Source organism: Rhipicephalus sanguineus, chromosome 6 (genome assembly GCF_013339695.2).
Source record: "Rhipicephalus sanguineus isolate Rsan-2018 chromosome 6, BIME_Rsan_1.4, whole genome shotgun sequence".
Taxonomy (NCBI): Eukaryota; Metazoa; Arthropoda; class Arachnida; order Ixodida; family Ixodidae; genus Rhipicephalus; species Rhipicephalus sanguineus.
This window is the reverse complement of record NC_051181.1, coordinates 143,719,828-143,746,419: the sequence shown is the minus strand read 5'-3', so window position 1 is coordinate 143,746,419 and position 26,592 is coordinate 143,719,828. Positions and strand designations below refer to the sequence as shown.

The following is a 26,592-nucleotide window of genomic DNA, read 5'->3' as shown; positions in this document are numbered from 1 at the left end:
TGTCAAATAATGATAGAGAAGTGAGCACAAAGAGTAATCATGTAAAAGGTACCGAAATTTCAATGCTCTGATTCATACGTCCATTTGATGCACAATTAAAAGTAAACATTAATGTCGTGGCAAAGCTAAAGCAGCAAGCAGTGCGCAAACGCAAACAAGAATGTGATGTTTGTAAGATACCTTCTTTCATTCAGTGTTAACAAACCTGAAATATGACGAGATTTATTGCAACAGAGAATTCGTCTCTCTCGCAGTGAGGAAAGTCTACGACGACAATGGCAACGTGCTTCCTGGGACGCCACTCTATTCTAAGGACTTCGGTACCCTCAAGCAAAACCACCCACTCATGATCATGGTGAGCGATCAGCGCTGTCTTCCATTTACACTCGAGGCGTAGATGAACTAGAAGCGTAGATAACGTGCGAATTCACAGTTGCTGCGTTGCACTACAGTGACCACCCTGAGCTTATAACGTAGTTATTTACATATTCTGACGTCAATACAATGAGGCAACATTGTTACATCGATGTCACTGAATTTCGCGTAGGTTGCAGACCTTATTACTGTAGAAGGCCCGAAACAGGACCTGACGACACGAATGAGAAAACGATGCCCTCAAGTGAGTAACTAATACCAGGATAATTCCAAGGACCGATCAATGCCATAAGAAATTTTGTACTTTAGTTCTAGCCATGGCTGTACCGTTCTTACTAGGCCACGGGATCTTAGTTGTGATGAACGCAGACGGCATTCTAGGCACATATGGACGAATCATCGTTGGCTTGTTCCTCAGAGCTGTTGTCATGAACGCTGTAAGTTAGGAGCAAAACATGAGAATCTTCCGGCAATGGTTGCGCACTGCCGTTAAGTTGGGGATAGGATTCCCAGATCCAGCGAATGCGGTGCTTATCTTCGGAGATCATTGATTCTTCTGCACAGGCAAACGAGAGGCGGCGCGCCCTACTGGGCCACGAACTGTGCAAGAGCCTTCTGCTGCACAAATGGGAGAGCTACGGCCGCTACGTGTACTACAGCACTATGTCGATCTACCTGCTCTTCCTGGGGTGCCTCACGTCGTTCGCCATGGGCACTCCGGCGCCGTGCCCGCTGGACTTCCCGCATTTTAACACCACGTGCTCGTGAGTGACGTTGCTACGGGTTAAACAATTAACCCTAATTATATCGCTGAAACTGCAAAGTGTCGCTCTAAACCTCAGCTATTTGATACCACGATTCGTTACTTCATGCCGGGTAAGCCAGAGCCCGAACTCGGTAGACTGTGAAGGAGTGAGCTCTATGCAATCACAGGATAAGCAGGACATAGGTGGGTACGCATTAATGATGATAATGATGATGATGCTCCTGGGATGAGTGGCACCTACCCACTCAGGAGGATCGGCCAAGAGTCGGGCGGATCATGTAGTCTGAAATATTTAAGTGCTAATAGACGTTACAGTGTCAATTAGAATGAAGGGTTATTTTTTTTATTAATTCCAGTTTTGGATTAGTTGCATAGCCTCCCAAATGATCAAAATGATTGTCATAGTGACAACTTAAAAATTATTAGCGGCTGATGTGTCGAATAAGACGATTTGATTCGCATATGAATTTCTCGATAGCACTGCATATATTCCCGTCCGAGTGCCCCAGCACAGAAGACCCAAATGACAACAGTACAGTTGAAGTAACTGGCAGACCAAGGTGCCGCATTACAATTTCGATAGTTCGTTTTCTGAGAGAGGCAAAACGTCAGCAGTCCAGCAAGAAACGTTCGATTGTTTCTACCTCATTGCAAAAAGAACATGTAGGAGAGATCGCCAGACCAGCTCTGTGCATGTATAAATTAAGAGTTGGGATCCTACATCGCAGTCTTGTCATTGCTACGTCTGTCTGCCTTGTTTTACACCATTTTACAACTCAATGCAGGGGATTGGCCGAGTAGGGGGTGAATTTTTCCAACATTATCTTTAGTGTGTAATTCGTAGAAGCTATAATTAACTAATATAATTATTTGATGGATGTACCGATTATTGGTAATGAAATGTTTAATGCAGGCATAATTTAGCTGATAGGTAGCAGCGCTAACATATTCTCCGTTCTCTTCTATAGACTACGAACAATGAGTCAATAAGTGCACACAATCTGGCTGAATAGTGTTTCGCTAAGTGTTCCACGTCCGGTAAAGCCGAGGGACTCCTACCAACATTTCAAATTTAAAACAACTGTACCGCTTATCTTTTCCATTTAGTCTAATAATGAATATTCGTTATACATAACTGTTAGAGGCTGATTAGCAACAGACGGAAATATATATGCTAATAATTGCCTTTCTTACCCAACTTTCCAATTTATCTGTCATCAAACAACACCTGACGTTCTCTTCGTTCCTTTGTTTTTATCTGCTCAGGTTCATCTCACGCTACAATACCTGCGCCGTCATCGGCGAAGCGTCCGACGAAGGACAGTACATGCAGACAGACTTCGCTCGAAAAGCTAAAATTATTATATTCATGGTGTCCCTCATATTCCTATTGAAAGAGGTTAGTCTTTTGCGCATAAAAATGTGTGCAGTAATGTGAATACAATAAGTACTGCGGTCCGCAGGTCTTCCAAATGTACAACACGCGCTGGAACTACCTCGACCTCGAAAACCTGTCAGAATGGAGCTGCTACGTCTGTTCCCTGCTCTTCGTCTTCAACTTCACTGACTGTTCAGCATCAACCGGCGTCCCAGAGGTACTGCTCTGCCAATTTCCATTTCTATACAGCGCCCTCTGATTGATATTGCTTACCATACACCCCCCTTCCTTGCTCATTTCTCGCACTTTCGCGTACATTTTGAGACATTAGCACGTCCTAAAATATTTTAATAATAATTTCTGGCGTTTTACGTGCCAAAACCACGACGTGACTATGAGGCACGCCATATTGTAAGACTCCGGAAATTTCGACCGCCTATGGTTCTTTAACGTGCACCAAACCTAACAAATCTAAGTACACGGACCTCTACAATTTCGCTGCCATCGAAATGCGACCGCTGCGGCAGGGATCGAACCCAGGATTTTCGGGTCAGCAGCCGAGCACTACTGTACCAACGCGGCGGCTCCTAAAACATTTTGTGGGAACGACTTGATATACTGGAGGCGCTACCGATAAGAAGTGATAACACTCGCGATCGCTCGGTGAGTTAAAAAAGGATAACTTAATTCGGCAACTTCATTGATCACCCTTTTTAATGACTGCTCGCATCCTCACCGTTTTTTGGTGGGAAACGGTTGCGAATTAATTGATCACAGCGGTGCTGCTTATGACAGGTCTTTTTGTCGCGCTCACGACGTCAAGTGTCAGGTGAACCAGTGATGTAGAACGGGCGAATTTCATAAAATCATGGGACATTCTCATAAGCAAATTCACTCAAGTGTGTTGTGTTTTTCGCGCATTCGACTAGATAGATTACTACTGTCCGATTAATTCCACAGCCCGTGCGTCGAGCGAACTCCGCGAGAAAGGGCGCGTTGTCGAAATGGAAAGAACGAATACGAGGAAATTGGGAATTACACTAATAACCTTAGAAATTCTCTCCCGCTGGCCTTTTTGTTAGAATTAAGCGCAGGGAGATGGTGCTTCAGTCCTCTAAATGATGTCACATTCGCGTGTCTTACAGCCCTGGCAATGGCACCTGGGTGTCGTGTCCGTGTTCCTCAGCTGGGCTTTACTGGTGATCTACATCCGGAAGCTCCCCTTCCTGGGAATCTATGTGGTCATGTTCACCAACGTGCTCAGCACCTTCTGCCAGTTCTTCATGGTCTTCTTCCTCTTCATTGTGGCCTTCGCCCTGACTTTCTTCGCACTTTTGCAGAATCAGGTAGGATTAATTACGTCGTATGATATCACTCAGTCACCAAAATCAAACTGGCGCGAGAACTGTAAGGTTTGCTTATATTTGTTCATTCCGTCGCGTTGGAACAAGTGCGACGTTTCGTTTTTGAGGTTTCGGGCGTACCCGACCTTAATTCAAACGCTTCTTGTGATTAAACTACTGAAATTGCGATAGGTAAGAAGAAAAAATGTTGGCCAAGTTTTCCTTTCATTGCTGGTTCTGAGAATTTTTCTTTCTGAATAAAACAAACATGGATTGCATATCTAATAAAGAAAAAGGCACGCGCTGCTCGCAGTAAATTGCCGGCTTATACATCCTGTTTGTTTGTTTTTTGCTCCACAAGTGCTTCAGATAAAAGGCAGAAAACGCATCGTATAAAATCACAAAAACGCCAAAGGGATCTCCTATCGTTGCGGTAATTCCAGCGTCCTCTCACGTGACGATGAAATTAGAGGAACTGCAGTACTCAAGCTTGCGTTCTCCTCTACCATTACAGGCTCCATTCGACACCCCATGGAAGGCAATCATGAAGACCACAGTGATGATGGTCGGCGAGATCGAATACGACAGCATATTCACGGAGAACGTGCTGCCCTACGAGACCTCCTCGTACATTCTGATGGCTCTGTTCATCGTGCTTCATGACCATCATAACGTCCAACTTGCTCGTCGGTCTGGCAGTCGATGACATCAAGGAGGTTCTAGAACAAGCCGAGCTCAAGAGGCTGGGAATGCAGGCAAGACTGTCTCGCTTGCGTGTCCAGAAACAAACGTAATGACCGCCCTCATCAAATTCAGGGGCCGAATTACAAAAAGCTTATCTTTCGTAAGTGCGTTTCACATTGGTCAGCGGGCTTCACTAATGATATGTCCCGCATCGTGATTGGTTGAAATACTATCTTACGAAAAAATTTTAGCGTAAGATGTTTTTTTGTATGTGTGTGAATACGCGCCCAGATTAAGAATAGCACACCATTTCAGTGACCATTGTCGGTAGCGTCATTTAATCGCAAGCAGCGTATCACATATCGCGTGAAAGTAGACTGATAATATTCAGAAAAATGAAGAGTATGCAAACGGAGCAGGCACATAATGCAACAAGAGAGAAGAAAAGAAAAGACGAGGTGTATTTCGACGACATATCGCATAGAATGTCGTAGTAAGTCCGGTATATCGTGCAACGCATTAGTGAGCAAGGTGTTGCGGGCTTGAGTCATTTATAGAACACACGTGCGATACTGTCATCTTTCCTTCTCGTGTTCTTCCCCACTATAGGGAAGATGAAAGGGGGAAAGCCAAACGGTTTAACATTTCTTTTCATTTTCTTTGTCACTTTCTTTTTCTCTATTTAAACATACTTAGATAATGATTGAGTTGGCGATTATGGAACAGTTTTTTTTTTTTTGTCTCCATTACTGCTATGAATCTCGGCCAGCAGAAACTCATTTTGTCTCATACCTCCTAATTACAATGATCGGACGCAGTAGTCGTTGATACAGTTGGTAGGTGGGTGGGTGGATTCCGCACTGCTTATGTTTATCGCTGCGTGGTCGTTTCTTCAACGCAGTCGACGATTAACGAATATTTCGCACACACAGGTGAAGCTCGTTCTGACAGTGGAGACGATGCTGCCCACGTGGGTCCGACGTCGAGTCGTCGTGCAGAAGAGGACCATAAAGCCGAACAAGAAGACGAAGCTGGCCATCCTGCTGCGACGAATGTTCGGCATCAACGTCCAAACCGTTCAGCACAAAGGCCAAGACGAGAAAGTAAGCAACCCTACTAAAACGTTCCGTATGCCATTCCAATAATTCCATATCTTTCCATGCGGAATCTATATGTTTTCCGTATATTTTCCATATATTTGTCATATATTTCCGTAAGATTCTTACGGAAACATACGGAATTATTGGAATGGCATACGGAACGTTTCAGTAGGGAAGCGAAGTCGCCACATGTAAATTAAGTGCTCGATCGGTTGAAATACGCAAGACCCGCTATGCAGTGCAGTTACCGGAACAGAGTGAAAGACCGGTGAAAATGAAATGCGCACCAAGCAATATTCTAAATCCAATTATGCTGTTTTTTTACTAACGTTACACATCTGAGATGCACTCCTAAGTGAGGTTGCTAGCAGGCAATCTGAAGGTTCCTTTGTATCGCGTGAACTGTGCCTTGAAAAGACACAGTCCCTCTCGACAACGCTAAGGAGAGCACAGACGAAAGCCTGTGCTTGCACGAGGCACAAATTAAATTATATGGACGTTTGTGGTCAATTGCATTGTTACGTAAGGCAAGAAAAAATTAAAGTCCTCACCTTTTTCTTGATAGTGATAAAATTTGCCACCAAAGAAACGCTAACACAGTTTTGAAATACATCACCAACATCTTAACAGAGTCGAAGTTGCTCTTTGGTATACCGCTTTTTGTCCGCAGATGTAACATATAACGGGCTTCCCAGAACGACGCAGAGATGTGTATAAATGTTTTGCAGTAGGCTACGCATTTGGGCTGGTTGGCTCATGATTAGCAGCAGAAAAATAGCGCTAAAACGAGACGACGAAGAAAGGGCACAGCGCCGTGACCTGTGTCCTTTCTTCGGTCTCTCGTTTTAGCGCTGTTTTTCTACTACGTGTAAGTGTTTGTTTCTCTTGGCCGTTAGCCTAACCTGATGTGTCCGCCACTTCTCGCCCAGTACACGGTAGAGAAGGTCTACGAGCACCAGGAGGCCATGGAGCGCATGCTGAAACACCTCGAGGAGCGCATGAACATCCTCACGCAGCAGGGTCACCGGCTGGAGAAAGCCCTGAACGCACTGTCGCATCGCTTGGACGACGACTCGGACGGCAGGTCTCGCTCGGCGAGAACGTCATTGTCTAACGACTTGTGACCACACGGGCCGACTGCACCGCATCATTTTAACAGAGTGTTGTGTTTGCGCGATCGTCCTCACATTGTCACGTTTTTAACGGGTAAATAAAGAAGCGGTTGCACGTCGAATTCTCGCAGCCTCTCGCCAGCGAAGCGTTCCATCATTTTAATATTATTAAGGCAGAAGCCTTAGGTACCTCATCAAACGTGAAAATTAACCATCGGCGTCAGCACGAGTATGGCAAAAAAAGACATCATGTCACGACATCAGGACGTCACAGACCGCCAAAATATGTGACGTCATTATGACATCCGTCATAGAATGTCAAGTCCATATGACATCATCTTTTGGTGAAAGGTGGGCCGATCCTGGAGGCACTGCTAAAGCCCCTAAAGTGCAGAAAATTTCACCTGCGAGTCGCCCGAATGCATAGGGAACCGTTTTTTGTGTTTCTTTTCCTACGAAGACATATATACATATATAAAAAGGACAAAGAGGAAGGAGGATTATATATAATACCATCGATAGGGGCACAACGTCTGCCTACTCCTGACGAAGGAGGCAATGAACATAGAAGTTGAGTTAGAAATAATGTGAATGAAAGAAATAACCATATATGACAGGCTACACAGACAAAAGTAATGGAAGAGAGACGCCTGAACCGAAAAAGCAAAGCACGAAAGAGGAGAAGGAGGAGGAGGAGTGGGGAGGTCAACAAGACGCGCTTCCGTTTTGCTACCTTACATTGAGGGGAAAGAATGAAAGGGTTAAAAGAAAGAAAGAAGAGAGAAGAAGGTGCTGTCACGGTGCTCTACAAACGGGCGGAGGTCAAGGAAAGTTGGCATGAGCCTGGTCGAGTCGAAGTGTTTGGATTCGAATTGTTTGACATTGATTCCGTCACAAATATGTTCGCTCCGCCATCCGCCAATTCCCATTAGCACCTGCATCTTCACGTTATGTTCTGATTTTTCATCATTGATACAGGATTTTTACTTTCGATGTTTTTTTCTCACATTAGCATGCGATATCACCGTCCACCTCACTTGCTCTTTATCAGCTGCGAAAATATATTTCTGGTTATCCCAACCATGGCGAGTCCTCTGTAGTGGCTATGAGCCACATATTTAATGGATAACAAAACGTCACAAACAAAGAAACACAGATACACGAGCGGCGCTGAAGAATTAGAATTAACGGATCACTGCTTATAAATTGAACTGTTGAAGTTTCTTTCCCGTGGAAAACGAGTCAAATAAAATAGCTGTCAAAATTGACAGAAACTATTTAGCCCCTCCGATCACCTCATTCTTCTAACTCGCGTTGAAAAAGACAACGACCTCCATATATGCACCTTGCTTTGTTCAATCTGCTGCAATGGCTAGCAGGCAATTCTATATAGTTCAATTGGAATGTTTTGTAATTATGTGCTGAGCCGCAATGAAATCATACTTTTGGGTTTAAACTGTAACAGATGCTTCCCTTGCCGCTGCTGCTCTTTGAGCACGCGGCCGCCACTTGGAACGTTACATATACCTTTAAATTCATGCTCCAGAACCTACTTGTACTTCTATATATGCTTCGAATACACGGAAAACAAGCAACAGCGCGAACGACAGGACAAGACAGAGATGAACTAAACGCTGTTCACTAAGCGACCCAAGTAAGCACTCTAGTGCTTCGAATACATTTACGAAATCCACATCACAATGATCCATCTCCACGAGTGGGTACGCGCCGCTGCCTCTTGTGTCATCATCATCGTCATCATCGAGAAGCCGAGCTTAAGGATGCCTTTGGTGTGCTCGTCGGAAGCGCGCATCGACGCTGGATGCTCAGAAGGCGGAGGAGGCTCGGTTCCAGCGGCGTTGCCCGGCTCTGCATCCGGTGACGTGGTCAGCGTCGACCGGTCGGCTCGTGCGCAGCTGCCCGCGATACTGGAAGAGCTGCGGCGCGAGCAGCGCAAGGACCAGCGCTACGTGCTCGTCGGCTGCCTGCTCGTCTCGCTCGCCGTCGGCGCGGTGGTGGCCGTGCTCGCTTCGAGCCTTTCGGTGGACGCGTCGCCCGACCGCCGACCGCCACCACCTCCCGTGGGGCCACCGCAGAGGCCGTCGCTTTCGGAAGCGGCCGACGAGGGACCCGCGGCGGATAGTCAACGACCTTCCTCGTGGGACCTACTGCTGCCCAACGGCATATTCGCCAATCAAAGCGCTTCCGCATGAACGACGTCAGAGCTGGAAGTGATGGGATCGATTCAGTCGTTTACGCGGTATCCGCGATACCTGAAACGGACTTACTCATGTGAATACCGTTCAGCGGCACATTTGCAGTGGTCCTATGCCTCCCGAAAACAAAGCGTGCTGTTCGTCAAGAACGTGAGAAGGGATTGATAATTGTGCGGATGGATGTCTCCCGTCCGTCTCATTCAGTGCAATATAGCGATCCCAGTAAATAATATGCTATCACTCACAACGCTGTATAGTACACTACGATTAATAAAACAAAGTCTATAGATAAGTCATGTCCTCTATTAACTTTATAACTCGGATCTAACTCCGGCCTCTCTATTCAAATGCTTAGGAAGAGCGGCAATACTCGCCTTAACTCACTCGCTTTAACTCGCACATAAAACATTCGACGCGCGGAATGATGTTGTCAATTTGGACTTTATAAGAAACATCACGGCGATGCCGAGGGCGACGGCGAAAATTCGCCTGGAATGTTCGTATACTTGACAAAAACCTTTTTTTTTTTTTTCGAGCTTGGTGGCGCGCAGGCCCCCGTCATAGGGAGGCCATCCATCCACTCTCGGTGGAACTACCATTTGACGGAGCCGGAGCACGCATTGAAATCTTTTGACAGAAAAAAAAAAAAAAGGCGACACTTGCACTAAGTCGCGCAACTGAGGCTTGAAACAGCGACACTGGACGATTCTGAACACCAATCTGGTTGCTTCTAGGTTGTTTCTAGGCCTTAGCTAGGTGATGCAGGTTGCTTCTAGGTTGCTTATAAGTCATTGCTAGGCTTTATCTAGGTGATGCTAGGTTGTTTCTACGTTGATTCTCAGCGCAGAGAGGTTCGACTTAAACCACAGACAGTCACGGACACGACACGGATTCCAGAGGCAGAAACTCGCGCTGAAACCAAGCGTTCGCACCTCTCCTAGATATACGGGCACGTCGTCGTTAGCGTAGGCCTTCCATCGCTTCGGGGTCTTCTCGCAGCCGCCGTTGCTTTTCTCGTTACCTAGCATTCTCTTGTTGTACGTACTCGGAGTATTCGGCTCGCCGCCGTCCCTTCGCAGCCATTTGTTGTTGGGCTAAGGCGTCGGTAACAGCTGCCTTCTTCATTTTTAGTGGACCAGTGGTGAGCAGTGAGATTTACCCAGTTCTGTGGCTCATTTGTTGGGGTAACTGTTGCCTTATTCATTTTTAGTGGACCAGTGGTAAGTAGTGGGATTTGCCCAATTTTTGTGGCACACACCCGTTTATGACCAGCGTTACCACGGCCCCGGACATGAAAGCCTCGACTAAGAACAGCTTCTCTGTTAAAGTACATACTACTACTGGTGCTACTGTTAACGTACGTTCGCACATCGTGTTCGCCTTTCGCTTCTCTTTTTGAACATCTAAATAGCGCGAACTTCAGGGACGAAAGACAGGAGAATGCGACACACACAAGCGCTAGCCCAAACATGCACTTTGCTAAATTATATTTCGCTTCTCACTGTTACCTGTATAGTGCCTAAAATGCAACAGTCAACGATTACGCGACAATCATTCATATCGCAGTGTTCGGTTGCTTTATTAACTTTGCGCAAACTCACATAATTCATGGCGTTTGGATTTACGTTGTCTGGAAATCCGCAAAACAAGCGTACGTACGAGCTTCGCTGAAATTTCGCATTAATCGTCGCTAATTTTTTATTAGGAGGGTAAGGCGGGAAGCCGACGCCAGCGGAGTCCTGGACTAAATGACTCTCCCAAGATCTCAAATTATAATTTCATTAAAGTTCTTCTCCCTCTCGCCACCCTTGCGCCTCCATATGTTGCCTGACACCCCAGGCACTGTAGTAGTGACCGTCCTGCTTGCCTCCGCCGACATCGGCGAAGCGGGACGCGTTCGCGCGCTCCGATGGTTGGCTCGCGGTTGCACCCCTGTACTCCAACGTGCTGGGTCGGGCGTTGTTCACCGATTCGGCGAACAGGAGCCGCACGATCACGAGCATGACGAGGACGATGCCGCCGATCGTCAGCACCGAGCCGCGGATGACGCGCCATTTGTGCTTCTCTTGTTCTTGCTGCATCTCCTCTAGCGCTAAGGACAAGTAGGCCGGGGACCGCGGGCCGCTTCCGGGGCTACGGACCGTCCGCTCAGCAGCGGGACTGCCGGCTGATTCGGATCCTCCGGCCGACGTGTCGCTTGTCGGGCCCGAGCTGCGTACGGGTGATGGACTGCTCGCACCGGTCATGCCTTCGGGAGTCCGTCCACTCGCTGCGGCGGTTGCTGGGTCGCTTTTGTTTTCAGCTTCTCTGCCGGCGGCGTACATTTGCATCGTTGTCCAGCTGTTCTTCTGACCTAAACGCATAGGACAGCTTCCTCCTAGACATGTGACGCGCAAACGATGATGATGATGTTCCATCAAACTGGCTCATGCCCACTCTGTGGGCTTTACCAAGAATTGGGCATTAATTGGTACATTTAGATATAATATATAATCATAATTGTAGTGGTTTTACGTTCCAAAACCACGATATGATTGTAAAAGATGACGCAGGGCAGTGCTCCGGCAATTTTGATAATCTCGTGTTCCTTAAACATGCACCTTAATCAAGGCACACGGGATTGAATCCCGGCAGCAGCAGCCGGGATTCAATCCTACGACCCTCGGGTCAGGACACAGGAGTGGAGCATCGTAACCACTAGACCACCGCGGCGGGTAACAGTGAGATAATACGATGAAGTATATGTAAGGATAAAGAATAAAATAAAATAACATTTATAAAGGCTAAACTGCAAGTATTGCGCCGTTACGCATTCAGGCCAGACATCTTTAATGATAACCTGACCAGAACAATTTAGAATAATCATACGGAGCTTCTAATAGTTTTTTTTTTTTAAGTAGGGATTAAAATTGTGGACGTTTTGCTACTTGAATCAAACTACAAGCGGCATCATCAAAGACATCCCTGTGGCAATATCTCAGCAGTAGCAGAAGTTGTCGTCGCGGCTTGCCAGCAAAACAAAGGAACAAGATGATTCAATTCAATTCAATTCAATGTTTATTTATCTCTCAAAGGAGGAAAGATAGGAGCTGCCACAAAAAGCTACTGCAGTGAGCTACTGCATGATGATGATTATTATGCTCCAAGAAATATTGGCACCTATACTGGCGCTGCCATCGCTATTTTATAAGCCAATTTCCTTGTAAGGAACCTGTTTCTTACAGTGGCAGGAACTTATTTTTGCTTTGAAAAAAAGACTATAATATTCGGACAAAGCATTCCGATGCTTCACGCGTATCTGATGATGATGATGAGTGTGATAATAAGAAAGGGAAAATAGACAACCACCCGTTTGTAGCACGAAGCCAATTGGTAGAGCGACCGCCCCGGATAGGCGTTGGTCCCGGGTTCGATCCCCGGACCAGGACGAATTTTTCGGCAACTAAGAGGCTTTCTTTCTGAGAAATCCGTATGGATTTCCTTGTGGCTTCGTGCTACAAACGGGTGGTTGTCTATTTTCCCTTTCTTAACCCTTCCGCCACCTTGCGGGTTTCCGCAGAACTGATTTGCAATGTGATAATAATAATATTAATAATAACGTGGTGTTAGCATAGCTGGTATAACACCGCGCTATTCTTCGACCGAAAAGTAGCTGGTATAACACAGCGCTATTCTTCGAGTGAAAAGCATGCCAGCGGTATATAGACGCCGGCAAAAATCTCTGTTCTTCCAATAAAGAGTCTCTCTCTCTCTCTACCACCACGTGCATGCGCCATTGAATTTTATACTCTGGAGCACTACTTCACCGCTTTCCTTCGCGTTGTGCGGGCAAAGCATGCTTTACAAGCGAAGAACTGACGGAGTGGTTGATTCATGCGTAGGGTTATGCGTTTTGGGAGAAACCCCATAGACTCCGAAGAAAACAGCCGCTATCAGAAAAAATTTTTGTCGAATTTATTCCAAAAGAACCTCTTATCTGTCCTCTTACTACTGGGGAGCGACAGTACCTAGCTGTAACGTTTTAAAAATAAATCGGGTGCTGTAGACACCGCTGAAAACATTGCTTTTGGAGAACGCGTATCAATGATCCGTTCTTTTCTGCATGCACTAAATATACTCAGATTTCCTCTATTCTATATGACCGATGAAAGGAAGGCATTCTATTTCTTAAATTTGGAAGTACATCCGTCAATGACTGATTGCAATGTTAATAAATATGCATAAACGCTATGTTACAGTAAGCTGTTACTACGACAGAGCGTATAATTTCATCAGAAATTCAAGTAAATTTTCAAAAATGCTCCCGTGAGTATATTGCGTTTCGATTCATTGCTTTTTTTTTTTACTAAAAGCTGTTGTTAAAGGTCGAATGTAATTCAAAGATGAATAATGCCAAAAAGTGCAACAAAACCAGATTTCGTTGGGCCTTCTAAACAAAGTCTGATGAACTAGTTTTACAAAAAAAAAAAAGAAAACAAATGATTTAGAAATACACCCACGATTTTGTTGCAAACAGTGCTCAGAAGGCTCAGAATCCTATTTATCGGTATTCTAAGAGAGGCTGCCGAACATGAATTCTTTACATTAAATTAAAAAAGAAAACATTGCCGAAGTCCTATTTGACGAAACCGGTACATGCTTCAGTCGTTATCTTATATTCTGGGAGACTGGCGAATGCTTTGCGAGGACTTGCGGGGACTTGTGAAATACTGTGTCAGGTATTATACTCAGCACTGAAATGTTGGCAGAGCGGACGGACGACACGTCTGGCTAACCCCGATGCGTGTGTCCTTAAAGCGACCTGCGATGAGCGAGAACCGATAGCTGCTGGCGCATGCAGCCGATCCTCTAGTTGCGTGCAGCACGCGCATTTTCCGTCGGAGTTTTTTTCGTACGTGCTTTGCCGTACACACCGGCAAAGCACTACACTGTACACACTTGCGGCGTGTATCGTGTCGACGGCAAGCTGTTTCCATTTCTGCAAGCGACGCGCACCCCGAATCTCTGAGGCACGACTTGCAGTCCCGCGCAAGGAAGGAGGCGGCAGCGAATGACGGCGCAATTCTTTTTGATCGTCGCTTGTTAAAAGTGTGCAGTACGCTTGCAGCAACGCTGGGTTTAAACGCACTGCCAAGCAGACAGTCATAAAAAGCGTGCAGTACGCTTGCAGTAACGCTGCGTTTACACGCGCTGCCAAGCAGACAACCTAAGATTGTTGTCCTGATAAGGCTGTGCCGCGTTGGCGCGTCCATAGGTGGCCGTCATCAGGCTTTTTGCACCTTGCGGTACTTATCTGCAACGGCATCGCCGCAGGCACTGGCACCGAAGTCGGAATCACTGACAGGCCTTTCTCTGCACTTTCCAAACATACGGAAGGCACTTCGTGGGAGAGTGCGACGTCGGCCACACCGCAAGGTTCAAGGGGCGCAGTTCAACCTTTATGCCACAAATCGTCATCGCGGTAAGCGCTACCGACAGGCACAGGACGAGCCACTGCGACAACGAATACATCGGGAATTCGTCGCAATTACGTTTAAATTGTAGTAGGCTCTAAACGGGCAAGTATCCGCGATGTTTTACTGTAGAAACGAGACGTAGCGCTCGGTAAATCGTTAAAGTTCGAATACTAATTTTCTGCGAACATTCGCCTCTTTACCACATATACGACCGCGGCCGAATATTCGGGAGAAATACGAATATCCATTTTTTGAAGCGAATATGCTTCGAATAACTAAAATATTCTATTCGTATTCGAAATTACTAGCCCATTTCTTCCACACCTAATTACTACCCATTTTCTTCCAAAGGCTCCACAAATGTGGTGATCAGGCCTACTATCTAGGAGCACTCCTCAAGTCCTCATGAGTTGAAAAGTATTATTTTTGGTAAGCAAGTGCTATTAATGTTTGGTGTGGTAAAGGTTCACCTGTTACAGATTAGGTAAACAAAATGTCGACACAGCAACCTGACCATAAATAACAGGTTTATTTGGATAGTCACATGGTCCCCGACACAAAACGAGAGTAAAATAGCAAGGTGTACATAGCTTTACTATGTCTATGAGGAAACAAAAGTATGAAGGCAAGATGGTTACATACATACCTGCAGATAGTAAACATGCAAGATCATTTATTGAATGCTTGCAACACACCGAGGTGTGAATGAGTATTCAGTACGTTCAAATAGTTACATGCAGGACATTTTGGCAGGGCAAGTCGGTAGGTCAAAACCATGTTGTAATAAACCTATGCTAGATTTCCACCATACTGAAATTTCTTGCCGATGAAAAGGTAAACAGCCCTTAGCTAGCAGACTTGTAGACATTTCCCATTTAAATAACTGGAATAGCTGAAACTGAACGTAACTTCCTTGTGCAGTTCAGTTTTCAGCCATAGAAAATGTTTCGTTCACCTTACACAAAAATAGCTTTGTTAAACCCAATGTTCATCATAGGTGTATACCACTGTTACATATTGATACTGGCAAGAAACATTTTAGTTTTGCATCATTAAGTGCTGACAATTAATTACATCCATGTTAGATCAAGGTTCGACTGCATAGCATGTTTGGCAGGAAGGCTGCGCGCAGCATGAGTATGAAGAGAAAAACATCACATAAACAATTGCACGATATGTATGTTAGTCGTTTAAGGCACTTTAAGGCACACACGATGCTATAGTCTGAAATGACTTGAGTAAACACAATATGCACCACCATTTATAGAACAAAACAATGACAAAATCAGTGACCAAACCACATGTGTTTGCTATGCACTGGGTCAAAGAACTCTTAAGAGGAGCAACACAATGAGAGTAGGAGGCATTCGTAAACAATAAATACAAGCCACCGTTGCAGCAATATTAATAAATATATGTCACTTCCCAAAGCTCGTCGATAACAATCAACACAGAACACAGTATAACACACTTCATAACACAGTTATCTAGACGTCGATGTAGGAATGTACAGAATTGAGTAGAAATTGTGTAAACTGGTGTGCTAGGGGGAACACTCATTCAGGCTTCATATCATGTACAAACACTGCCGGCGTGTGCTATCACAGTTTAAATGAAACCCTCCAAGCAGCAATGTTAAAATAGGAACCTTAATTCCCCTTATGACATTTACGTAAGTGAAGTTAAAATAAAAATCCCCATTGTAGCTGCCTATCAACATATCAGTATGACAGAGAACACTCACTGAAGACCCTAAACCTAAATTTCCAGTGTTTAAAATCACCGTCACAGCAGAGCAGTTAAGAATATCAACCTCAGAATTTGAATGGCAGTGTCATACAACAAACATACACTCGACATAATTGTGAGAACAAATTATCACAACACCGAAAACACAATACCAGACATAAAGATGCATAACAATCATACTCCAGAAAAAAAAATAATAACATCAAGTTAGTTAGATGAAATGCACAAAGAACAGTGCACACAGGTAAAATTGCACAGAAAAAGAACAAGAACACTTCCTTCTTTCTTCAAGTAATGAACAGCAACACATTTTAAAAACATCATTGGCATGTCAAAGGCTAAGTTAACATTTAGTTCATAGCTTTTTAACAGCATGCACATGTATCACCAGTATGGAAAGGCACATCAGTGGTCAGCAATGCAATATGCATATGCACTTTTAGTTTAGAACAGATTAGCAGTTGATTTATTCATTAAGTCAGATATAAAACTGCTACTGAACTTGGATGCTAGCAATGTCATAAACATCTACTGATAGATCACTCCTTAAGCCCTGTTTATGGGATATGCTAAAAGAAAAAAGTTTAGAATGAAGCGTCTAGTATGAACTTCGAAGTTTTGCAACATTTTTTGACATGATAGCTACACCCTAGTCAAATATTGTGACAAGTATCGGAGTCAAATATTATACCTGTTACCTGTATATGCAGCTTGGAGCCTAAAAATGCTAACCGTGCAAAACTTGTGGCAATTTGCTTAGTCTTTGTAAAAGTATAAATCTAACTGTTTGCAGGATGGTGGCACTCCCTGATGACAGAGAATGGTACCGGTAACCAATGCCATGGCCCTTTGGCACCATGGCAGAGAGTCATGCTAGGCAATTTAGTGGTCACGCCAATGAATAAACTCGGCCCAACTATGAACTAAGTACGATGGGTATTGTCACACGTGGACACAGGGCAACTCTTTTTGTTCCGGTAGGCATGACGAAACAGAGAAGCCAAAAAAGTGGGCCAATGATTCCAATTATGAGGTGTTCTCAAGAACCCTTGTATGAAAAATCACTTGTTGAGAGACATCCTTTTGATATCAGACACATTTCAGATATCTAATCAGGATTTTTTTGTTGGTAAAAGGTGAGTGTAATAGTAGAAACCACAATTTTCAGATGTCTTTCCCTTTGCCTTGTATGCTAAAAAGTGATAAAAAGACCGAGCTTCTGAAACTTATACACTGCTCTATTGTGAGAGTAGCGTTCTAAATTACAAGCTCACCTAAAATATATGTAACAAGAAATAACTTGTGTGCCACAGAGCTTGTTTAACACAAAACAGTCTGCCATGCTATTATACGAAACAGAGAAAGAATCAGTCGTTCAAAGTCGGATAATATCGTTACAACTTATGTCAGCTCATGAGTCACTAAAAAAAAGCTGAGGCCATTTGTTCTAATTACCCGTACTGCCTCTAAATGCACATTTTTTTTTCATAACCATGAGAAGAACAAGAAGGAAGGTGAGTAAACAAAACGACATTGACATCAGTTAATAGCCAAAATGTGATGGAGGGTGGCATAGACACAATAAAAAAACACACAAATTCCTATTTCGTTTGTGTTCACTAATCTTAATCTTTACCAGCTATCCTAACTTTCCAACATGATGTCAACTGCTTGTTATCACATTACAGATATAATTATACATAGCACCCATTGCTGTTATGTATAAGCTTACTATTGATGCAGCCCACCAGAGAATAAAAGAAAGATCATAGGCACGTGCAAAGTACCAGGGAAAATAACCCTAGGTTTTACAGTTCGATTATTAAAGAAAATATGTCTCAACATAGTTTCATCACTTAGAAATGAACATTCATTGTTGTGTACTCTATCCTAATAGCTAAAGCAAAAAACAATATCAGAGCAACGACGTTAGCAACATACTGGAATGCTATTTCTTTTTTCCTTTCTTTTCTATACCATCACAGAGTTACCATAATAAATTAAACAACTAAACTTGTGAGTCAGCGAGCTGAGGAATAATGGCTGCTATACTGGTTAACCATGATCAGACACACACATACGAAAGTAGCTGACTGCATCTGCAGACTGAACATTTCACCTAAGAGCTACACCCTCAAATTTATAACCCAAATCGCTAATACATAAAAGCAAGCTCACCTACATCCCCTGCTCCCAAAGAGTTCCAAGGCAATAATGAAGAATGCGTCAGCACAAAATATGCTGTTTCATGTGTAACTTAAATATAGCAACACAGACAACTTATCACAACTGAATAGAAAGTTTAGCATGTCCAGTGAAATGGGAAAACAGGTTATGCTTAATGAGATTCTCTACGTGCCACTCAAGTAAATGCATAGAGGAGCAGCCTCTTCCTGTTGCAACCACAAGGAGTCAAGGATACGTGAGGTAATGATGGTTAGTCTGAGTAATGCCTCTCTACTTAAAAGTATCGGTAATGCAGTGCGCAGGAAGCAACAAAATACCTCCCCTTTCTCAGATACCCTTGTAAATGCATACATGTGTTCCTGCCATGATAGGCACATGTCCGAGATAAACATAAAACAAGCTCACGCTAGATTATGCGACACGAAAAGAAGGTTTACATTAGTACGGAAATGTCACCGGGGTCAGCTCAGCATGCAGTCTCCCAACACGGGCCCCCATACTTGCCACTCCAACAAAGAAGCAAAAGAGCAACAGTAAGATACAACAGCAGACATGATGTAAATATACTCCGTGTCTTCACTGGGTTATGCATCACATGGTGTGAACAATTAGTATGGCCTAGACCATTCAACATACCATAACAAGGAAAAAATGGTTTGTTCCAGGACAACATGAGGTTAGTTGTACAATGGAAGAGTGAAAAATCTGTAATTACCGGCATCCACCTACACCATTAAGATCAATTATATGAGTTTCCACATTCCCCGGCACTGGAAACCACAAAAAATCCACATTTATGGCTTCCCTGATAAGCAATACTTTAGGGAAAAACTTGAATAACTAACAAGATAAATATGCTGGAGGGTGTTAAGTTCAGGCAGGCAATGCACGATCCAGCAGCTACCAGTGCAGTTTCTCCAGTTCTTCATGCAGATGTGAAAACACAGCTCGAGCAAATGGCAGGCTCAGAAACAAAGCAGGAAGCCGAAAGAGTGTGAAAATTACAGGTGTGCTAGTTTTCCATGTCGAGTAAACCTCGCCACTGTCTGTGCATGCCTTCATTGCACCTTCAGATGTACTGTCATGTTGCGGCCCGTGCGCGCAAGCAGTTTCTCAGAGAGTGGCGAGCTCACTTCGAGCCAGGTGTATCCGGGTGTCAGAGCCACCTCCTCGACGGAAGCCTTGCACGACACTAGCACGCAGAGGCACATGCCGTCGTGTTCTCCTCCAGTTCCGTTGTGCTCCACGGAGAGCACACCAAGTGGCTTGTGAGGTGGTGGCTCTGAGCTGAACATGTTCTGTAAGGTATTATTATTATATTTTATACGAAAACATACATACACACACATACAAATGACAAAGATTAAAGAAGAGAAGAGAGAGCAGGCTGAGAACTGCCAACAAGGGGGCACAACACCTGCCTTTTTTAATGAAAATTAGAAGCTCAAGAAATGAAGGAGGGAAGCAAAGAGGAAACAAGTAACCAAATGACAGACCATACAGACAAGAGCAAAGTAGGAAAAGAACGGACATACCTGAACAAGAAAAAAAAAAACGAAGAAAATGCTCTACAAATGGAAGGCCGAGTCAGTTTAGCGAACGAAACATAGGGTGACAGTGAGTCTGGCTACATCAAGAAGCACACCCATTTAGAGACGGGCATTACAAACCAAACACATAGTCACTGGAGCAGATATACTGTATGCCATACCTCTTTATAGCAAAGTCGGACGTGACACAGAAATGTCTTCACTAGAAATATTCAAAAATATCCTTGGTGACCATATAAGTATCTGTTTCATGCTGATATCAACAAGACATATTTTTGACCTATGGTACTTTGTTGTACCTGATAATGCGTTAGTATATGCTTTCAACAGATACGTACTCAACTGTAACTAGTTTAACCACTTGGCCATTCCGGCAAAATATGGCCATTGGCAACAAAAAGGTCTTCCTTCAAAACTTCGTACGACTGAAGGCTGTAAATAAAGTTGCACTGCATAGCTACTCGAAACAATGTAAAATTGAGATTGTAAACATACCTGGATGAACCGTTTGAGTGCAGTGTGAATACTCCGAGATGGATTGATTTCACAGGTAGGCAAATGAGCAACACCCTTCTCAGACACGAGCACATGGAGCAGGTTGCTGCGCAAACGTGAACCACCACAAATGAGCATTTGCCTTTGCTGCTTATGCACCCATTGCTGCATTTTGTGCTACTAGTGCAAATGTTATCAATATGGGTCCGTGTTGCACAAAAGTAGACAATGCCAGCTTTCTGTGCTAAGCAGGTAAGTCCTAGGAAATTCACTTTTTTCTGTAAGCAACATGAGTAACTAACATAAAATTGATAAAATTGCAATAATTCCGAGAACTGCGGCTGTCATGAAACAGTCAGAAGAGACACAATGTTAAGATTCGGAAGGAAGAGAATCAAACAACCAAAAATACAAAATGCGTATTTTATAGAACTTCAGATAATCCTAATTGACTTTCAAAAGAGCAGAAATGGAGCAATTAAGGACTGGGCAATGAGGAAGCTTAATAATAATAATAATATCTGGGGTTTAACGTCCCAAAACCACGATATGATTATGAGAGACGCCGTAGTGGAGGGCTCCGGAAATTTTGACCACCTGGGGTTCTTTAACGTGCAGCCTAAATCTAAGTACACAGGGCCTCAAACATTTTCGCCTTCATCGAAAATGCAGCCGCCGCGGCCGGGATTCGATCCCGCGACCTTCGGGTCAGCAGTCGAGCGCCATAACCACTAGACCACCGTGGCGGGGCAATGAGGAAGCTTATGCAAAGCCAATGGCAGAAGCAAAGCAAACAACGACAGCCTCTTCAGGTTAACTGGTTGTTACGTTATACAACTCCACTTCAAGCAGCACAAGCCTGCCCAGGCTTCTTTTTCTTTTTTAGCTACTGCACTTTTCTAATAATTTTTACTAAAGTTTGATTATCTCCCAATCATTGTACTATACAGACACAGTACGGCTGTAAATCAACTCCTTTTACTTTTTGTAGCTGAATGATTGATGACAACTGAATCATTCCTGTATGGCAGAACCTTTTCAAGGGCACATAACATTACTTCAAGGGCCCATAACACTACTCGGAAGACTTGCAGAAAACAATCATATGATCCAGGGTGACACAAAAAAAGCTCTTTCTTATTAGCCCTGTCTTATTATCTACTGTATAGCATTCACAAATAACAGCATGACAGTTTTTGATGTGATGTGTGCTAGCTACTACTCTTGCATCTCACACACCGGGCGATGTGCACAGCCGCCAATCGAGCACCTATGCTTTCAATTTTACATTCGTGTCAAAGAAGGTTGCTAAAGTAAGCCTTTGATTATTGCTTAGAATCGTAATCCCAATTGATTAGTTGATATGCTTAAGTCAAGAAAAACCCATGTTAGGAATTGTTGGAAATAGTTGTGTTTAATCGATCAGTTTGCAATGAGATCTATGACAATTTACTTCGGCATGTTAAAGAGTGATTATGTGTTAAGGGCATAATTTTACATTTTTCATCGTCTGCTTGTGGCTGAGCACGCTGTGAACTACATTCGACCATGCTTTTCAATCCTAATCTCCAAAGACTGTGTTCTTGAACAAGCAGGACCAAAACTGCAAATTTATTACAATGACTTAACAGCCACCCACAGTGTGCACTGGGCTTAACACACACTAACTAGCATATGTTGAAAACTGCCAATGTAACAATGGGCAGTGTTTACTAAGTAGACCCTTTGATTGTGCTTTAAGATTGTGATCAATGCCTGATGAAGTTAGCCAACATATACGCTTGAACTTTTAAATGGCATTTTGCCATATTGGTAGAGCTGAGACTACCGAGACAAGCAGTATTGCCCGAACGAAAGCCTCTGAGATCAAGAGGCATCTCGCGACTTTACCACTAGGGGAAGGGCGCATACACCATTTGTTTACCTTGCCAGTGCCTCGCACCTCTCATACCACGCTTCCTCACTGTGCCCCTCTAACACTAGCGACACGTAGAGGAAGCCTTGCTCGATCGTTGACTGCCCGGCGATGACACAATTCCTGATAGTCGTGTTACGTTGCTGAAGTGGGCGTAGTCATGACAAAGGGCTACGCCTACCCCTCTTCGTTGCCGAGAGGGGTGGGAAGGCCGAGTGACAAACCGGAACCAGCGAAAGTGGGTTGTTCTACACTCTGTAACTTCCTTATTACAGCACTCATTTGCAAAATTCTTGCGACAGCATGTTCACATCATACAAGTGTGCAGTTATCTCTCCATCACAAATTTTGGACAGCAAGGTTGTTTACTGGCCCTTTAAATGCAATGCACTATTGCACCAGACATCTTGCTGCACAAAGGTGTAAGTAGGTTCACAAAAGTGATCAGTAGAATATACGGACTCTGCACTTATGCAGGGTCCGCACAAATATGCTGAAAATTGCCCATGCAACAATGGCACAAGCTCCCAAGTAATGTGAGCAAAAGCTGTACTGGTATACTGACTTGGCCTTCTTGCGAATGATGGTGACCAGGCGCAGGCAGAGCTTTGAATGTGGCCTCAGGGCTGGCATGATAGGTGGATGCCATGGCTGGCTGGATTGTGTGCTGTGGTAAAGGCGGGCACGTTCAATAACAGGCAAGATATCCCTGCAGCGCAGGCTTAGCTGTTCCACATCCCCAACCCAGGCTGCCTGCAGTGACTCAGAGTCTGCCTTTGACACAGTCTTCAGCTCGCCCCCTGCAAGTAGCAAAGTGATAATATTTATAACAATAATGCTACCCTTTAACACAAGTATCATCATAAACTAACGAGAGTCTTGCAACACAGTGGGTCTGAATGACAAACATGTCGAGCCCAAAATTTTAGAAAACTCATAAGACAAGTAGGTGCAAGACAAGCCGTGTTCATCTTCCAGTGTCTGTCTGCATTAGCACTCAACACGACCATCTCCGAAACATCCAGAAAAAGACAAACTAGAACAATTTAACAGTCTTCGAGCAAAGAGAACACTGCATTTGATCTCTGCATTTGACCCGCTGTTATCCACATACAACTTTCATGCCATACAGTTGAAACTTGATTTAACGAAGTGATGACAATGCTTGAATTATTTCGTTGAATGGGGAAGTTCGCAAAGTCAAGAAAAAAAATTGTTTGGTCCTATGAAATTTAAGATTGCAATGTAGTGACACCCAAAAGCTACTATGGCATTGTATTTGCCAATAACCCACGCTTGCGCGTGTGAAAAGTATGTGAGGGCTGCTCAAACATGGAGACCCCCATGGGTGATGCAGGCTGGTTGGACAATCACATGAAGCTATGATAGGATGCCAATGTGCAAAGACGGAGAGAACGAACACAGTAATTGTGCGAGCAGACAAAGCAAAAAAGTTACGAGAAGCAATCAAAGGCATCTGTCATATAAATCACAAAATAATGAAAGCAACCACCATGGTGTTCCTTTATAAGCATTTGAGGGGACAATAAACCATCACCGCCCCTAGCATCATCATGTCCATGGGAGCACTACCAACTGTTGAGTCCAATTGTTCCGTGCATGGGTGTGACATGTAGCGTCATCAAAATAAAACTAGAGTCATGGCTAGGGCGGTTAGATATTTCAACACAATGACGTTAGAGCGCACACTCAATGAAAAACCCATCTGTGTAAAAATTAGGAAGAAATCACCACTTTTCTTACTAATTCATTTCAGGAATAACTTTGTTAAAGCGGGTTTGGTGCCAAGTTTTTTTTTGTGTAATTTGGGCTGATGACATTGAACTCTAAGAGTCTTTATGGGGTATTAAAATTTTTTCGTTAGATAAGGAACTTCATAACACTGGGTTTCATTAGATCAAGTTCTAAGTGTGAACCTATAATTATGTATCACCAACAATAGTTTAACTAACCATTCTGCTAAGTTAAGAACACTGCTAAAGCAAAGGCAATCTCCTTAGGAGCTTGTATTGGACAGAGTGTTGAGAGAGACAATATCAAGCTGTACATACGGGATAGATGGCTATTTCTTGATGAAAACAACAGGCCATCTTTCCAGCACACGGAAAGATTTGGGTCGCCCTACTGTTTCTGTTCCCCCTCCCCTCAATCAATCCACTGTGTTATCAAAAAGGTATGTCAAATATCCCATTTGTTGTGCCCTGAACAAGAAGTGCACAAGGGTGAGCACCGATAAATTTGTCATGCATCTTTTTTATGAACATCATTTCAAGAAATGCCATTCTCCATCATCATGATGATATGAAGCCCTGCGTGAAAATGTTAAAGTCATAGCTCAAACACGTTACGTTCCTGAAAGTTATGTTTTTATTTTGTTTAAGCTTGTTGGCAATTATGGACCAAGAAAACACAGCGCCGACCAAAGTAAAAATATATTCTTAAAAGCTTGTGAACAAGGCTCCCGCGTGGGAGCCGAAACATCCTTTTAAGCATGTATTTTTACTTTGGTTCGCGCTGTGTTTTCTTCACCCATGCCATTCCCCAGCCAGGCGGGATTCCGCCAAACTCTTGACTTCTTAAGTAATTACATTAGTGCAGTGGCTAAATTGTCTCACTTATGATCTATAAGTGCCAGCCGAAGTTCTAGATATCTCTAATTGATTCCACAGATTTTGACTGCACATTAAACAGCTTTAGATGAACAGCAAAGGTGCACACTCACCGACTACCGTGCCAATGAAAACAAATCTGTACCATTGGCCTTGTGCAGTCTCGACCATCAGAAGTGTCGAAGGATCGAAATCAAGGCCAGTTTCTTCCATCACTTCTCGCTGGGCAGCCTCCTAAACGCGAAACGAGGCAAGTGTCAAAAATCATGAAAGTATCTTGCATCGCTGTCACGAAAGCGCTTTCAATTAACATTGGGTTCGATCAGCATTGAGTTCAATTCCTAAATGCGAACTCAGCAAGAAGCGAGGCATGTTTGGACATAATACTGGCGTCGCACGGTTACTTTCGATCGCGATCAGGCCCAATTCAGATCGAATGCGCAAGCCGCTGAAGGGAACCAATAACAGACGGGAAATTAGATCCCTATCGGTCTTGATCACGGTCGAAAGTGCACCGTGTGACATCAGTATAACATATTCAAGCAATGTACCTGACCTGCGTCCGGTTTGCAACGACTGACGCGCTTAAAATGCCAACGTGACATGGGTATTAAACGACAAAGCGTTCAGCTTATTTACAGAACCGGCCACAACTTACAATGATATTTTCTCCAGGCTCCATTCGTCCAGCAGGCAGGTACCACGTGCCTGCGCAAGAACTTTTCGCTTCCTGCATCATAAGTACCTCGCCTTTTTCATTGATGGCGACTGCGGCGACGATGTAAGTCACCGATTTCTTGACAACTGGTTTGTAGTCGGGTAGCACGGCCGACTCTATTCCCTTAGGCAGCTAGAAAGGAAGAAAACACAGTCGTTGCGAACACTTAAACCGGGTACAAGAACACCACGCAGGCGGTTACCTGCTAGAGCATGCTGGAATGTTATGTTCCTCGCGTGAGGGGCACCGCACAGTCTTCACAAATCAAGCTTCGGGACTATTGACAGAAACTGTCACTTCGTAGTCATGGATTCTATAGTTAAATAGCAATGTAGCGCTTACACCTTCAGCTAATCCTTTAAATATAAAATCCCATCTAGGTTGTTAAAGGCGAAGCAATGGACATCCGAAACACGGCGACCGCACGCTGACAGCCAACTCACCAAGCTCTTCAACTTGGTCGGCGAGGCTGTAGTCGATGATAGCAGCTGCATCGTCGTTTATAGCCTGACCCTTGAGCGTGTCTTGTATCACGCTTTCTATTTTGTCCATCTTCAGCGAGTTTAACTCGAAAATTCTGACCAATTAAGACAGTAAAGGTACGCCCAAGGCATCCATACACACACTACTCACGAGTTATTTCTTGTTTTGGTATAACAGGAGCTGGTGATGATGATGATGCCGCGTTGGCAAGGCAGAAACGAAAAGTATCTTTGTAAAATAATTTAAATACGTGTGCAATATTTCACGGCACAATAAATTATGTAAAATAGTCTTGTACGTCATATATAAAACTATATAATACTTAAGGTTTACAAATACGCACTTTTCGAAAAGCAAAACAAAATCCTTTACGCGGGATTTTCAAATTACTGGCCAGGCTTGTCTTTGTCCAGGATACTGCGGTCAGCGAATAAA

The 26,592-nt window shown here is 43.9% G+C and overlaps 2 protein-coding genes across 2 annotated transcripts in view; one reads left to right on the top strand and one right to left on the bottom strand.

The window, feature by feature from the left end:
* LOC119396619 (transient receptor potential cation channel subfamily A member 1 homolog) overlaps window positions 1-6,865 on the top strand; it is a 45,570-nt gene extending 38,705 nt beyond the window's left edge. Inside the window, 9 exon segments of the mRNA XM_049417155.1 lie at window positions 259-355; window positions 940-1,139; window positions 2,408-2,540; window positions 2,605-2,736; window positions 3,665-3,865; window positions 4,377-4,520; window positions 4,522-4,617; window positions 5,479-5,649; window positions 6,576-6,865. Coding sequence (XP_049273112.1) covers window positions 259-355; window positions 940-1,139; window positions 2,408-2,540; window positions 2,605-2,736; window positions 3,665-3,865; window positions 4,377-4,520; window positions 4,522-4,617; window positions 5,479-5,649; window positions 6,576-6,770 — 1,369 coding nt within the window. The 3' untranslated portion in view covers window positions 6,771-6,865.
* Window positions 6,866-14,939: 8,074 nt separating this feature from the next.
* On the bottom strand, window positions 14,940-26,336 carry LOC119396620 (8-oxo-dGDP phosphatase NUDT18). Its single transcript, XM_049417156.1, has 6 exons — window positions 26,110-26,336; window positions 25,615-25,797; window positions 25,070-25,190; window positions 22,892-23,126; window positions 20,412-20,517; window positions 14,940-19,664 (listed from the first exon to the last, which is right to left on the bottom strand). Exons 1-6 carry the CDS (start codon window positions 26,224-26,226, stop codon window positions 19,425-19,427), a joined length of 1,002 nt encoding a protein of 333 aa, XP_049273113.1. The 5' UTR covers window positions 26,227-26,336; the 3' UTR covers window positions 14,940-19,424.
* Between the last annotated feature and the right edge of the window lie 256 nt (window positions 26,337-26,592).